The 16,453-nt window shown below is 41.2% G+C and overlaps 1 protein-coding gene across 5 annotated transcripts in view; it reads right to left on the bottom strand.

Moving 5' to 3' along the window:
* Window positions 1-16,453, bottom strand: part of DMD (dystrophin) — a 1,667,815-nt gene that overhangs the window by 44,674 nt on the left and 1,606,688 nt on the right. For all 5 annotated transcript variants that reach the window (XM_040633145.1, XM_040633125.1, XM_040633155.1 and 2 more), the window contains 3 exons: window positions 14,426-14,491; window positions 13,233-13,298; window positions 10,403-10,561 (listed from right to left, as the gene is read on the bottom strand). In XM_040633145.1, the coding sequence (XP_040489079.1) occupies window positions 10,403-10,561; window positions 13,233-13,298; window positions 14,426-14,491 (291 nt within the window). The remainder of the gene's footprint in view (window positions 1-10,402; window positions 10,562-13,232; window positions 13,299-14,425; window positions 14,492-16,453) is intronic.

The raw sequence follows: 16,453 nt of genomic DNA, 5'->3' as shown, positions 1-16,453 counted from the left end.
TCATCCTAGTGGAAAATGATCAAACCACATCAACAAGTGTAATGAGAACTCTGGGGGCAAGAACAATACCATAAGCAATGAGAAAAACAAGGAAGCCAGCTAAAAATCAACCCCCCCAAATCCATCTGGGAGCAGGAAAATTCCAGAGCATATTCATCCATTCATTTAATCAACATGTATTTGTACACCCAGGACTACACAGATTTCCGAGACACTGTCCTTCACCATTCTAGAGCTCACCTTCTAGAGTGCAGGGCTACTGCCTAGTGCCACCACGGTGACGAGCCTGACCCTAATGCCAAAGGACTGGGAATCATGCTCCTTGCTAAAGCGAAAATTACAGGTTATTTCTACCTTTGAAATAATCACTTTGGTTCACTAGGAAATTACAGGAAAAGGATCACAGGGACTTATTTATGACTTGTAGTTAGCAGTCAGAGTGGTAGTATAAGTAACCCAGAATTGGGAGATACAAAAAAAAAAAAAAAGGTTCAACTTTAATTTTTAAGGTAGTTTAAAAAAAAGGAAAAAGAAGGGTGAGTTGAGTCATCTGCAGAAGCCACCCACTTACCTAAGTAACACACACCAGGCAACCATTCTAACTGGGCATACCCAATTACAGTAACTACACCACGAGGTCCTTCGTCTTCTTTCCATGTATATTTTCTTCCTAGGAGGTCCCTAATCTCTCCCTGGGCCTCCACTTCCCCTAAGCCCATCCTCCTCCACACCCCCAAGCCCATTATTCCTCCATCCAGGCTTCTCTTATAAACTTCAGACCCGTCTTTTCAATAGTCTCCTGCATGTCTCCATTAGCCATGGGGCCCATGAGCTGGAACTTGCTAAGCCACACAGTGTTGATATATTGATCATTTATCCTCTACCATTTCAGAGCCAGAAAAGGAATCCACTTCCTCAAGTAGCATTCCACAGGACCATAGAGTAGCTACACATCTTTTAAATTTATATCTTAATCTGTTGTTGAGATAACACCATACCTGCATTCCTGTTAAAAGATCTAAAGAAGAATATCTTCCCATGAGTTGATAATACACTTTTATACGTGTATCACAATCCAGGAGAGGCCTGAAGTAACAACTGGCCTTTGCATCAACTGCTTTGGAAAAAAAAAAAAGGATTCAACAGTAAGGGTGATAGAAGTAAAAGTGGCTATCTTTGGTGGACATCTTTCAAAATTCAATCAGTTAAGAATTCCATATATCAAGTTAGTTTTGTCGAGTTATTGGTGGAAGTTCTTCTTTGTATTTGATTAGAGAGCCAGGGTTACTCACTGGGATGTTCCATAAATAGAGTAGAAAGGTTTTTCTGTGGCCATGAGAGATGACTTAATACCTATCTTTGGATCTTCCAGACTAAATCATTTTGGTTTCTGCATTTATAGGGCTTCACTGCTAGAGCAAATCAAAAATAACTACTGTGAGAAAAATCCAGGCTTCATCTGCAGGGACACCTGTTATAGCTACTTCCTCTGATGTCCCCCAAAAGATAAGAGCTAGGCTTCTCACCAACCACAGGAGACAGCCAACTGTGCTGTCTCCTTGCCTGGTTTTCAACATTTAGTACAGATTCGAATTTCCTACCAAAAGCAAAGCATGTGCCATAAACATTACAGTTGGGCTAAGGTCAAGTATGTGTAAGCAACATTAGGTTAAACAAAGCTAATCCTGTTACTTGACTTCCAGACTCGTCAATGCAAAGGTGAATTAATCACGACCTTCCAAAACAAGTGTTTCCAGAGCTTGTCTGTCCTTGGAATCACCTTTTTTTTTTTTTTTTAAAAGAGTATCTTAGAGGTATTCTGCAGAACACGTTTTAGGCAACAGTGACCTTCTTCCATGGAGAAATGTCATCGTTTCTTTGGCCTTTAATGTTAAGCTTTCCCCAATTATCAAAGGCACTAGAAGCAACCGCATAAAATTTTCTTCAGTCTCTGTTATGAAAAGGCCACTAGCCGATGATCACGTCAAGTGTTAACACTGTTTCAGAGTCCCGAATCCAGCCCCACTCCTCGCTAGCTGTATGACGTCTCCTTCGTACTTGGTGCCGTGGAGTCTTCATTTGCGAGACAACTTCTCCCTCACAGGGTCACTGTAAGGATTAGATAAGATCTTACACGTACTCACAACAGTCCTTGTCCACAGCAAGGACATGGTACTTAAATGACAGCTGTTTTTAATTTTTGTTACTGTTTAGAGCCAGGAAAATGGTGCTTCCTTAGGAAGGTGCCTGCTTCTTTCATCTAACACGAAGAGACCAACAAGTTGTGCTTCCTCTTACCCCACTGGCTGCAGGGATTAAATCTGAACCTCAGTTGTATCAACTATGCGAATCCCTACTATGTTCACTGATTTACTCTTTAGACTGTGGGAATCTCATTGCCGTGCTTTTTTTCAAATCCTTTTTTTTGGAAAGTGAATACATAAAATCGGTATAGCAAATTGCCCCTTGAAGCTCTTTGGACAAACAGAACTCGATGGCCCCCACACCCAGTTCGCTTTCCCTACGCATTGACCTTTGCTATCAGTAGCTTTTCCTGTGTGTTCTATGTTGTCTGGTTTGGTTTTGAATGATCATTTCCCTGTTCCCTAATTAAAAACTTTCCTATCATCCAAGTTCTCCCTCTTCCATCTTTCCCTGGCCTCATTCATTCAGTGACCTTCGCATTTCTCCATCCCTTCTTCACTTGCCTACGACACCCTTAGCTCAGAACCTGGCCATCTTTCAGTGAACTGTTTCCACGATCTTTCTACCAATCTCCATGGCTTTAGCTCCCTCTTCCCCTTCTCAAAAAACCTTCACTGTTCAACTGCTTATAGGATGAAATCCAAACTACTTAACAGGACATATAAAGTCCTTTGCACAGTGGTCTCCACCTATCATCCCACTACCCTCTCATTCTCCTCATTCTGTGCTCTGGCCAGACATTCCTCCTTGCCCCACCAGTCTGGGAGGCTCATCCTCTCCCCTCTCTCAGCCTGGAAAAGTCCTATTCGCTCTTTAGCTTCAACTTCCTTGGTGAAGGTCTCTTTGGTCCCTCTCGCCAGAATTAATCCTTCACCTCTGTGCCCCCGGAGTGCTTATAACAATGGGTTATAATTAGTTGCTTGGATTTTAATGCCTTCTCTTCAATTTTGAGCTCCGTGAAGGTAAGAACCAAGGCTTATTCATCTTTGTAGCGCTGGCACTTTGAAGAACACATTACACGTTGACTATCTACCTACCGAATTGAATTGGAATTATACTCTTAGGCCTGGAAAGTAAAGAAAGTGAGGACCACAATCGGCTCTCCTACAGCAGGATGGCATGGTCATGCAAGCCAAAAGGAGGGTAAAGGTCTTCATGAAGGATCTAAAAACGGGCACTGGATTATAAGAGCTTCACATCTCACCAGGCTGTTCAAGGGGAGGGCAGCGGTACCTGTAAATTCTGAATATTCTTATCACCAGAAAGGATTCTTTGGGTTTTCTCATAGTCCTTCAAGACTATCCAGTTTCCTACCCCAAGAATCTCAGCTCACCAGACAACTGTGATATTCTGATTTCCAAGATTTCTGTTTGTGAGACGGAAGACCTGGAATGGAGTGACAACTCCAACCTCTAAAAAACATATATTCCCCAGTTCAACAGAGGAAGTATTTGTACTTAAATGCCGAGCTGTTCCCCAAAAAGGTTTAAGGCAACATTAATACATTTAGTATAACAAGACAGTTATACAGAGAATTAGGATCAAGGGAGAAATAAATTGTCCTTCTGGGTTATCCATCCCCTTCCATGAACTGGATAGGATGAATTGGTCCCCTCAGGCTTTAATTTGATTAACTCCAGATAAACTGAAGGAAATTTCGTTACTGAACTGGTTAGTTTGAAACTGAGCTTCTGAATCACGGTGACTCCACTTCACGTGCCTGAGTAGAGCGAAGTCGGCCAACTCCTGCCCACCTTATTAAATTCAATGTGTCTGCCCTTCAGCTTCTGTTCACAAAGCGTCTCTTCATATGGTGGCTTCCCTTGCCAAAACAGATCTTGGGTGTTTGATTTATGAAGGAAAACTAGCCCCCCTTTATCTAACTAAGCTCTGCAGCCCTTTGCTTTGGGGGCCCATGTTGCCAAGTGACATGAAGACCCAGTTTCATGAAATTCCTCACATACTACTCTTTCCCCCACCCCCAATCCAACTTCAAAGAAATGGAGAGACCAGCTAGGAGAATCCGCCTCCACTGATTACCGGTGAGGTCTACGGGACATCTGACGCTCATCCGTCGTGCTCCCTGCCCCCATTCCAAACCCTCAGTGCTTCATCTGCCACACAGTCTTCAGCGGTGGCCCTTCTCCCCGTCAGAGCCATGCCTCCTCCTGTGCCCATAACTGCTCTTCCTCCTGCCTCCTCTGGGCCAATGCTCCCATCATCCCCAGGTTCTCCTCCCCTCTTCTTTTGGCATATTCCTCCAGCATGTAAAAGTTATTAGGCATCTTTAAGTAAAAAGAGAAGACGAGGGTGAACCCCACATGGTATCATATGAAATAATCCCAACAAGCACAAATATACTTGCAAAGATTTACATGTGTAGAGATTATTTACGAAGGTATACCTAAGAATCCAACACGGGTGGTAGCCTTCGGAGCTGGGAACGTTACAGCCAGGGGAGAAGGTTGGAGAAGGACTCCTTTTTCTCTATGTGCCTTTCTGAACCATTTAGATTTCATTCAATGTGCATGATGGCCTATTTATAGAAAGGTAATGAAATTGACATTGCAGTGTTCAAATCTTTCAGAGTTTCACCAAGCCCAGTGTTCTTCTGCCACACACTGCCTGGGTAGGCAGATTCACTCTCACAGTTTCAACTACTTGGGAGCTGGTGGCTCTTAGGTCTAGTAGCTCTGGAAGCTACATGGTTCCACTTTTTTTTAATGATTTTTTATTATATTATGTTAGTCACCATACAGTACACTTCTGACCGTCAGACATTTACCCGTGGGCGTGCCCCCCGACCCTCAACTCAACCTCTGCCACACCCCATTCACTGGCTTCCAGCTACTCGACCCTTGAGGAAGGAGGTCTATAAATAGTGTATAACCTATAAACTGGTATTTGTTTTAAAAATAGAGATGAAGAAGGGAGCCGCTTTTCCTCTTCCTGAATTGTCAGTCCACGAGGCAAACAAACAACCATCGTCTCGCCGCGCGCCCTCAGAACTGGGACTCGATCCTTCCCTCCCCAGATCCCTGGAACCACCACATCAAGCAGCTCTGTCGCTGCCCAGAAACACCACTCATGTTCAGCCTGTCTTCCCCATTTCTGTTGCTCGACTGCAGGCCCCAGTGATCTCTTTTGTGGCTTTCCATGCTACCTCCCAATTTGAATTCCTTTTTCCAGTATAGTTCTTTTCAAGGTCACCCTCCACACAGCTGCCCAAGCAATGGATGGAAGTGTAAATCTAACAGTATTGTCCCGGGCTTCTGCCCCAGCGGCTCCCTGTCCTTGGTGAGGCGGCACCACGCCCTTCCCGGCCTGGCCTTGCCAACTTGTCCGGCCTCATATGCTCCCATTTCTTGTCTCGTCAAAAAAGTAATACAGCTGTTTGCCATTTCCCCAACATTCCCTGCCGTTCCTCCCCGACACTTTCTGCTTGGAAGGCCCACTCCTGACCCCCATCTGTGTCCCTTCGTCTTGGTTATCATCTCACCATCACCGGAGCCTCGCACAAAGGCCTAAGAAGGAGCATGGAGTAAAGACTGCGGACACTATGCAGAGAACGGCCAGCCCTGGGCCCAAGGTCACGCTGTCATTAACAACGTAAAGCAACAGGATCGTGATTTCCAGCGAGTTCAACCCTGTGGCGTAAGTAACCCACCTAGAATTTCTGTGACTATAACATTTATGATCTGGCATAATCACTGGAGGAATGAAAAGGAGCAAGGAAAACTCAAATTTACACTACACTGTGTCCAGTCGCCCAACAAGACCTATGAAAGTCCCGAGTAGGTAGTAGGAATCCACACTGTTCCCTGCTGTCATATAACATCTGCTGACAACTTTAATTCATTTCAGATTTCCCAGTGACTCAGGTTAGTATTTACCCTCCTTTTAGACTCGAGAACAATCTAATCAATTTGTTACACAGGCAGCAGACTGACAACGAGTACTGGTCTCTCACAAAGGCTATCTTTCATTGCTCGGGTCACACCTAAAATTTCAGGGAAAGTCTTACTTCATTTAGACAGTGCAGAGCAAAATATGCTGGAATCTGACATTACTGATTTCCGTCAGGAGACTGCAGGCTTTTGAATCTATGCTAGAAAAAAGCCAACTCTGAGCTGGCCATGCTGAGGACACACAATGGATCAAATTCTCAATATCCAACTGGTCTCCGTCAAATGACGGTGACTCTGAATTATCTGCAGAGTGAGGGCGAGACATTATGCAGAAGTGAAATATTAAAGACTAAGTCACTAGTCGCCAAAGTTTATGAGATGCCATCGAGAAAATTCAGAGTCAGATTTAGCTTTCGCTCAGAGTTTTCACTTTATATTTGTAGTATCAACCAAAAATCAAGAGAATGCCAATGGGTGAGACATACATGGCCTAGGATTTGGAAAATGAATGTTTAACCTTCTAAATTTACAACAAAGCAATGCTTGGTGCTAATCAAGAAGTCTGGAGAAGGGAAGTATTTTGAAAAATAAGGAGAACAGCTTTTAGAAGGCGTTGCTTTATAAAATTAGGCTTTAAAAATAATTTTAGTCAAAAGTACATGCGTGAGTGCTCAAATTAAAAACTCAGCTTCATTTCATTAATTCATTCCACTTATTCAGCAAATATTTATTGAATGCTATGTCCAACCACCGGGAGAAATGGAACCCTGAAGACCGACGTAACACACCCCTGAGACACTTCCACATTAGCCAGTCTCTCTGTTCCAAGGGGATTGTGGGGAGGTGTCGTGAAGAACAACAACAGAATTCAAGAACATATCTCCTCAGGAATGGGGATCTCCAAGCCTCTTTCCTTTGCTATCTGTCATTTGGAGGTAAGTCCTAACTACAGAATAAAGGATCACAAAATACACATAGATATGGTAAGTATATGTCCAAAGGACATGGGACAATCTCTATTTTAAATATCCATTCCGGGGGCACCTGGGTGGCTCAGTAGGTTAAACATCTGACTCTTGGTTTCGGCTCAGGTCATGATCTCAGGGTCATGGGATCGAGCTCCGTGTGGGGCTCGGTGGGGAGTATACTTGTCCCTCTCTCTCCTCCTCTGCCCCTCCCCTGGCTTGTGCCATGTGCGCACATGTGCTCTCTCTCGCTCTCTCGTAAAAATAAACAAAAAATCTTTAAATATCCATTCCCATTTTCTCTAAAAGTATGCTTGTATTAGTCTGATTACATAGCCTAGTCTGACTTAGGAAATACAGTCAGCTTGGTAGGCCCTGAGAGAAGGCATCTACTGAGCCCCTGGGTTCTCTCAGAAGAAGGACAGGAAAGGGTGAACTAAAGCCCCTTAAGCATCACTCAGTTTAGGGATCCTGAAGGCAAAGCTGTGGCTCTGAAACTCTTTGAGTGGGACTATAAGACGAGAGGACAGAGCAAAGGAAACCAGACAGTGTACTTTCAGGAGGGGAGCTCTGGAGAGACATTTCTTTGGAATGTGGTAGGAAGTGAAAATGTGACAAAGGAGAGGGAGGAAGAAAGAAGCTCTCCCTGACCTTTACTTGAGGGTCAGGAGGACTTACAGAAAGACTTGCATCAACATCAGATCCTTTATTTCGGAGCTGTAAGGAGCCCTAGTGTCATTTTCTTTTCTTTTTTTCTTTCTTTTACAGAATAAACCATCCCATTCTTGGGGAATGGTCTTGGATATCTTTCAGGAGAAAGTGGTTTTCACTGTACCACAAGTACATGAACCGGTTTATTTATGTACAGTCCTTAATAATGTTGCCTCAGGGCTCCTGGCGTAGAGGAGCATGTGACTCTTGATCTCAGGGTCATGGGTTTGTGTCCCACAGTGGGTATAGAGATTACTTAAATGAAAAACAAAAACTTAAAAAAGAATACTGCCTCAAGTCAAGGTACATTCCAGGGAATATGCCACAATTCTATGTAAATTATATTTGCATAGAATGACTCTTTTTTCTTCTCTCGTGCAAGGGTTGGCTATTTTGAGTCACAAAATCTGGACCGGACGTTGGTTCTGCCATTGGCCGATTGTAAAATCTGGGTCAAGCCATTTGAACCTCTGTGAACCAGCATTTCTCTGTCCATCTTCTTTACAGAGCTCTAAGGGAGATTAAATGACCCAAAATATATTGAAGTGTTCTGGAAATGATGAAATGATAGATAAATGATTGTCATCAGTACACTTTACCAATACCCTTTGGTCTGGTTGTCACAGTATGGAAGCAACGTGTGCCAACAACACACAAGACGAAACTCTTATCCAATAACATGGAAGGATATATTGCAAAATGGCAACAATCCTACTGTACAAAAATATTTTTATTCCTGGGTAACATCGAATTCTACTTATAATGCCAATCCCAACTTTTCCTTCTTATTAGACTCTGACCCCTAAAAGAACTATAGATTTAACATAGAAGGACACTAAGGGGGATCCTCAATAAAGGGGAGGGAAATGTTTATCTACCATCGCGGTCAGTGCCAGTCTTAGGAATAAGGCCAAAAATAATGTTACCATTAAAACCAACAAAATGTTCAGTATTACGTCCTGGGTGGTACTCATGGGACATCCTTGCTGTATTCTTAGTTAGGTTTTTATCAAACATTTCCTGATTCCCCCTAAGTATTCACACTGTGCTAGGTACTCCAGGGGACCATTATGAGGATTAAGACACAGTCCTTGCCGCAAAGGCATTCACTCTCTTGTTAGAGGGAGGCATTGGGAATAACTGATAAAAAGGCAAACCTGCAGGGAGTTGTCCAGGAAAAGTTCGCAGGATTCAGAGAATATAGGCAAAAGAGCGATTACTTCCAAATGTCGGGACCTAATAGCGCTCTGTGGAGAAGATTATTTTGAGGAAGGTCACGGAGGATGGGTAGGACTCCCTCATCAGATATGGGAGGGATGGGGGTTAGCAGGTAGACTGAGAAGCAAGCTTGAACTTGACCCAGAAAGTGGATGAGAGCAGGATGTATTCAGAAACAGCTGCTACAGCTGCTACCTGGAACAGAGGTACAGAGGAAGATAATGTTGTAAAAGGAAGTCAAGAGAAAATTCTGGAAGGTTTTAAGTGCCCAGCTGAAAAGCTGGATTTTTTTTTTCTAGATGCAGAAATGCAATGAAGGAAGAATGCCCTGAAAGGTCTTGGTTCTGGAAAGCATTTATCAGAGGGGTGAGAAAGAGAGTAAAGAGAAGCCAACCGGTAAGGAGCATGGCCACAGGTCAGGGATTTTAAGAGCCAGACAGAGGGCAGTGGCGGCAGAAAGCAATGGATGAATGGCGGTTTGCTTTTTCATCTTGAGGTGACACACTCCCCCAGGGCACCAGTTCTCAGACACACTGCACTGTCTAGATTCACAGGTCTTGGTGCCTTGGGCTAAACCAAAGAGATCAAGGTTTTCAAGTCCCACAAACTTGAGCAATTGCTCTTTTAAAGACTTGCCTGGTGGCATTTGTCTGAAGAAGGCACAGTGAGTTAGAAGTGATCACACGTAGAAGCCTTTCTTAGCCAAGAGACCTGTGATATAATAAATGTAACACAAAAGCCAATGTCCAGTGATTTCTATTATCCTGAGACCACCCAGTACCCCAGATTTTTACACCTGTATCCTCTCTGCCATCACTGTGAATCTTCTTCAGCCTTTTCACTTCTACGGTTTCTAGTTTTCCATGAACATCTTTTTCAGATGATGACTGACAACTGGAACCGTCTCGCTAATCTGCTATGATGGTGAGCATAAATGATTCCCGTGTTTGAAGATGGAAAATAAGATGAATGAATTCGTTCCCAGATCAGATCAAGCCAACGAACCTACTTTCTTAAATGCTTTGAGGTAGATAATATGGCCAAATATATGTACAAATCATTTAACTGTGAAATTAAAGGACTTGCTTTGTTCTTAAATTCTATTCTCAAATTTAAAATCAAACCCTCAGAAACACATGCAACAAATCAATCACCACCATTAGCATTAATTCCTCTCAACCCTAAATTAGGACTTCTGAATCATACTATCGCGTTCATTTTCTTCTTTCAGGTAACAAAAAAGGAGAGAGAGAGAATCTGTAAATGGAGCTAAACAGATTATCGTAGAAAACAATTAGACACAGAATGACTCTAAGTGAAGATTCCTGGCGCTTTTCTATGTGTGCATGTGTATGCACGCTGCATACCAATGACAAAGCTAGAAAGAAAACTCACCTGTTTTCTTCCTCAAGATCTGCTAGGATTCTCTCTAGCTCCCCTCTTTCCTCACTCTCTAAGGAAATCAAGATCTGGGCAGGACTACGAGGCTGGCTCAGGGGGGAGTCCTGGTTCAAACTTTGGCAGTAATGCTGGATTAACAAATGTTCATCATCTCTGGAAAATAAAATCAAAGGTTTTGGTTTTTTCCCCCCTTATTTTGCTTTGGGGGTCAGGGACTTGGGTGTGTATTTAAAAATAGAAACATTTGCTCTTAACCATTAATCAGACCCTTTTTCCTGTTTCTAAAGACATTTTGATACTTTTGAGGTTGTGAACTATGATCTTATTGGTGACAATTCAAAGTATTTCTTGTTCAAATTTTCAAATGAATTTGGCCTATTTACGTGGGTAAACGAGTAGCAGAGTTGCAGAAATACTGGGACTCTATGTTGATCGTTCAACCAATAGTTAACAGATGTTAAAAGACATAACAATGGCTCTATAATGTTTTTGCTACCAAGCCAGTCAAGATAATCTGTTCACTTCACTAACCCATGCTCTTGTTGCTAATGACCAGGGGAAAAAAAACCTGCAGCCTTTACAATAATTAATATTTTCTTCAGGGGAGGACAACATGACCACAAAGTGTTGCTTTGCTAAGCCAGTTTGAACTTACAAAAGCCATAGAGGCAAGATGGTAACAATAATGAAACTGGAGACGAATGATGGTTTCATTCAATTATTGTTCAGATAGAAAAACAAAAACTGGAAGGAAAAAAAAGCCACCGGGATGACTACTTCAAAGAAGACTGAACAGCTCATTCTTTAGACTAGCTTTTAAGGACTAATCTTCAGGAACAAAGAAGCAAAAGGCTTACATTTGGGGAGGCAGCTGCAATGTTTCCTTAAAACCAGGAACTCTTGAATACACAGGAGAAATTATTTTCCAAATGTATTGCTCCTAGCTCCTTGGAAGCCTGTGTACATCTAAGTTAGAAGAACTTCGTGCTGTTCTTAATGAGAGGCTAAAGCTCATTGTTTCTTGTTAAATGTGAGTAGGATGATATGTTAATATTCCCCTCTCTACGTCTTCTGAGTTGAATAACAATTCAGGTATTTAGGAAAAAATCCTCCTGACTTAAATGATTTTGGTCAAGTGATGTAATTGGTTGAGAAGTGAAAAGCTGTCTAAAAATAATTTTTGGGTGTTAACAACCAACATTTAAGTGAAGTCAACCAACCCCTGAAACAACTCCCCCAGATCTGCCCCCCAAACGTCATGGTTTTACCGTCTAACACAGAGCCAAAACGTATTTTATGTCCTCAGAATGAGCTAAAGCTAAATTTCATTTAACAATTGTAAAAAGATGTTTTACTACCTAATTTATTATCTCTCGTCCCAAATTCTGAGATTTTATTGCAAGAACTTCCTGTGTTTAATTACAACAGAGCTATAATTAAATTTCTCTTACTGTTCTCTCAGGCAGTCAATGAATGGCAGCCATTATTACACAGATACAACTTGAAATAATCTGAATGTGCTAGAGCTTCTAATCACCAAAACTGGTGACACAAAGCAGCAAATCATTCAGGTTGTTTACATTTGGTTGATTCTTTGGCCACACATTTTCCTGTCAAAGTATTTTATATACTAATCCTACTAATACTTGTCCCCATAACCGAGAAAGAGAACGTACCACAGTTACTTTTGTTTGGGGGAAAAGGTTGTTTTTGTTTTAAGTAACTCAGTCATATACGAACGACTGAGTGTCGACTTGGGTCAACACCCACCTTTGCAGGTGACCACCTTTATCGACCAGATGATTGTTCTCATGTCTTCAGTGACCAGCTACGTGTACATGCCACTCGGATACTATTTCCCTCAGCCTAATCCTTACAAAGGCTCTTGCCTCATCCGAGTGTGACGCTGGGCTGCCACACCAACGACATGATACATTTACCACTCATTCTTCCCTTTGCCTGGATTCTCCATGACAAAGTGGTGAGACATCTGCAACTTATCAAAGTAGAGACACTGCTTGCTTTGACTAGATTTTTTCTTCTCTAAATTATCTATTCGGCTAGCAGATCCTTATCTTTTCCTTCTTACTAGCTTCTTAATCGGCTCCCTCCACCTCGGGGCCTTGGTTCATGGCACTATTCCTCTGTTCCTCACTGTGAACACTTCCCCCAAATCGGTAAGGAAGCCACTGTTTCCCTGTTACCATTTCTAGCATTGCTCTCTCTCTTTCCTTCTACTTGACAGACCTGGCTTATCATCCCACTGAAAACTTCGACCTAAATTTGTACTCCCTCTTCTGAAACCCTACACCAGATTGCCTCACCTTATTTAGCTAGCGAAGATGCTAAACCACACAAATCTACTACTTTGGCTCTCTGAAGGAAAATGCCCAACTAACCTACCAGATGGGATTACCGGTGCAACCACACCAAGATTATATGTTCGCTCCCCGAGTGGAGAAATTACTACTTAGCCATCACTTTAAAAAATTAATATCCAATCCCTTTAAATATCTGGCAGGTTTGGTCAAAGATTAAGCATTTCGTGTAGTTTCAGTATTTGAGCCTATGCAACTTGTGATAATCCTGTATTAAATAAGGCCCACTGTTATTGCTACTCTGAAATACCACTAATGCCACATTTTGGATGAGCTCATTCCGTGTCAGGTGGTTAAGAGTCAAAGAAAAAAAAGTCAACGAATGGCTCCTTGAAAGATCACGTGAGTCTAATGCTAATCCCTATCTCCTGCACTACCCTACCTCTAACGCCCTCAAAGCAATTTCATCGTCAGGAACATTTTGTAAAAAGAGACAGGATACTTACATGCTCTCATTAGGAGAGATGCTATCATTTAGATAAGATCCATTGCTGTTTTCCATTTCTGCTAGCCTGATAAAAAACGTAAAAGCTCATTAAAACTTATGTGATTTCTTAGAATCTATTCAAGACCTAATCGAACATTCCTGAAAACTAAAGGATAAATCACGTCAAGAAGAGAAAGGAATCCTTCAAATTAAAGGATGTGTGTGTCGCCCTAACCACTTGAGGCAGTGAGTGGTGGACCACAGCTAGTTAGTAGCGTTACATTTATGCTATAAATTAGAAGGGAAGTTGTATTTGGTTGTTTTCTTCTTCTCCTTCTTCTTCTTCTTCTTCTTCACAGATTGATCTTGCTTACACTGAGAACAGGCCTTTGTTTTTACGAGAAAAGCTTCCCTAACAACAAATACACTCTGTACCTTCACTACCCCGTGTTTTTTTAAGACAATTAAAGCTTTCCCCTGATGACAGGCTTATATAGCTAGTTAATGCTTCCCACGGTTGACAAACACGTTTAGCAGTTAGACTACTGCTAAAGGATGGACTTGTAGTAAGCTCTCTGAATAGTCTGCCACCAATTTTTACCTTCAAATACCTCCTTCCCCTCAGACAATAAAATCTTCTTACCACTAAAAAATAAAAAAGTTAACCAAACTCTTACAGACTTATTTAACGAGCATAAGATAGCTTACAATTAGCAATTCGGTTTTTAGGCATAAAAATTCTCTGAAACACAAAGAAGGTGGGACAAAAAGTTGCATGGATTAGGAAGATTATTCTCTTCTTTACAGCATATGATGTTAAATAAGCAGGCGAATGGAAAGCCAACGCTTTCATACGCTCTACAGAAACAGTATCATTTCTTCACCCATGGATGGTTGGTCTAGCAGTTTTCTAAGAAGGTGAGATGATTTCTAAGCCAATTCTTTAAACGTGCTCCATATGCAAGACATAGCAAAGCTATCAGAAATGTTTAAAGGCCAGGGTGAGGGGAGATTGTTCTGGACTAATGCTCTTACTGGTGTCCAAAAACAGCATGCAGTGGAATGGCATGCAAGTTAGAGGGCAAGTGGATTAGTAGAAATCAGACAAGATTGGGGGGGAAAAGAAAAGGTCTGTTTCAAATGATTATAGGTTAGCTTTCCTTGGTTAGTTATTTCAATCAATATTTGCCTGGCATTCAACTAGTCTCATACCTGCTAGCATAATGTTCAATGCGTGAATGAGTATCATCGTGTGAAAGCTGAGGGGACGAGGCAGGCCTATAAGGCAGAAAATGTGATTAGTCACAGATACCATCCATTAATGGAGAAAAAAAAAACCCACCACACAGTCATGTTATATACATGGCCTAAAATGCTTTTATTCTAATGCTCTGGATAATGTACACATTTGGTTGTTCCTGTATCTTAGATATATCATCAAGTATTTTAAATCCAAGTTTGAGAAGTAATTTCTCATATTTCTTTTTTTTTTTTCCAAAGCCATCAAAAGAGATCAAAATCTTCTCTGGAACATTTCAATTATAGAAAAGGTTGGGGGAGACGATCTCTTTGTGGCATTTTTTCCTCCTACCTTGTCATTTCTCACATCCTATAGTTGTGAGACTACGTTGGCACCAAGTAGTTAAAAATTTTAAGTAGTTAACCCGCACGCCGTTAGCTGCTTTCTTATTGAATGGAAACTGGGCATTTGCCTACTACATTTATAGTCAAGAATTTCAGTTCCCAGGAGGCCAGGCCAGGACCTGTTAAGATTTCACACATCGAGATGTCTTGGTCTGTGCTGTTTGGTAAGGAAGCAATATATCCACCGATTCAGTATGATTTAGTAGCAGGACCACATTACTACTTCATAAAATAAAATTGAATGACCCAAAATGATACGGTGATGTTTAAAAAAAATGACTAAATCTAGTAAAATGTCACAATTTCTGAAATATTTCTTACTAGGGATACTGTGTGCTAACATCCAGAGAAGAAAACCAGAGGGGAGTGTTAGGATGAATAGTCTATATGCTTTTGGGGTGTAAAAACCTACTTTTTTTTTTTAAAGCTCCAGAGACTAAGAAATTTGGTCAGGTTAATATTTTCCCCACCCTTTCATATCTGATCTATTAATTGCCCTTAAAGTTTTTATGGTATCTTTTGGATTAACCTTAGGAAAAAAAAATCCATCTGTTCTGAAAACCAGTTTGGACTTGTGCTTTTTGGTCGTAATTAGAACAGGACAAAAGTTCTCTTCCATTTCTGTCCCAACACAGAAAGCCCTTAGGTAAAGGCAGGGATCCAAAAGTCCACAGTAACCTATTCCGTGAGGACTGGTTTAGCCCGAAGTCCAAACAGCATTAATGGACGTGGTCAAAACACTAAGAAGAATATACATTTCTTTTTACTTATATGGAAAAAAAAAACCCCATGTAGTTACCTAGGCTTACCTAGGAAATGTGCTCGAAACCCCTATTTCTTAAAGAAAACACGCAATCCTAAAATAATTACAACACAGTATAGCAAACAACTAGGCAACTGAGGTCTTCCCTTGAGAGATAAACGTCTTATTTATGAAACCAGTGTTGTCTAGGTCAAGTGTCACTCTAATCCAATTTGTAATGAATTACAAAGACCTTTAAGCTGTCGTGAGGAAACAAGGATGGCCACCCAATTTACTAGGCAGATCCAAAGTTTCCACGTGAATCTTCGCTCTAGTTTGGTACCAGAGTTCACCTCATTTCTTAGAACCCTGGAATAGCACATTATTAGAAAAATGCTAAGCTTTGTTTTAAAATATTCACTGCAGGTCAAGATAATTCAGTGCTTAGATTATTCGGTTTATAAGCCCTATCTTCTGGAACAAACCAGTTTTTCATTTATGTACTTTTTTTCCCCTCATTTACATAGTTCTGATAAGCTAAAAGCCCACATGGAAGAAAATGGGTAAGTGTTTTCCCTTCTCATGGTTGCTCCCTTGGGAGTGTATAGAAGAAAGAAAACCTGGGACCTTTGAGCATAACTATACCAAGAAAACTACACATGTAAATACAAAACACTTTAGTAAAATTTTATACAGAAAGTATTATGCAGCACTTTAATTCTTAGCCTTGAGGCTAATTCCATGTGATTTTTCTTATTAATGTACATAGCACCTAACACAGCATGCTTAAGCACAAGAACTGCTAAAACCAGAAATCTAAAAAAAAAAAAAAAAAAGAAAAAAGAAAAAAAAAA

The sequence above is a fragment of the Ursus maritimus genome, assembly GCF_017311325.1.
Source record: "Ursus maritimus isolate PB19 chromosome X unlocalized genomic scaffold, ASM1731132v1 scaffold_X1, whole genome shotgun sequence".
Lineage (NCBI taxonomy): Eukaryota > Metazoa > Chordata > Mammalia > Carnivora > Ursidae > Ursus > Ursus maritimus.
Note: the sequence above shows the minus strand (reverse complement) of the source record. Positions and strands in the feature narration are given on the sequence as shown.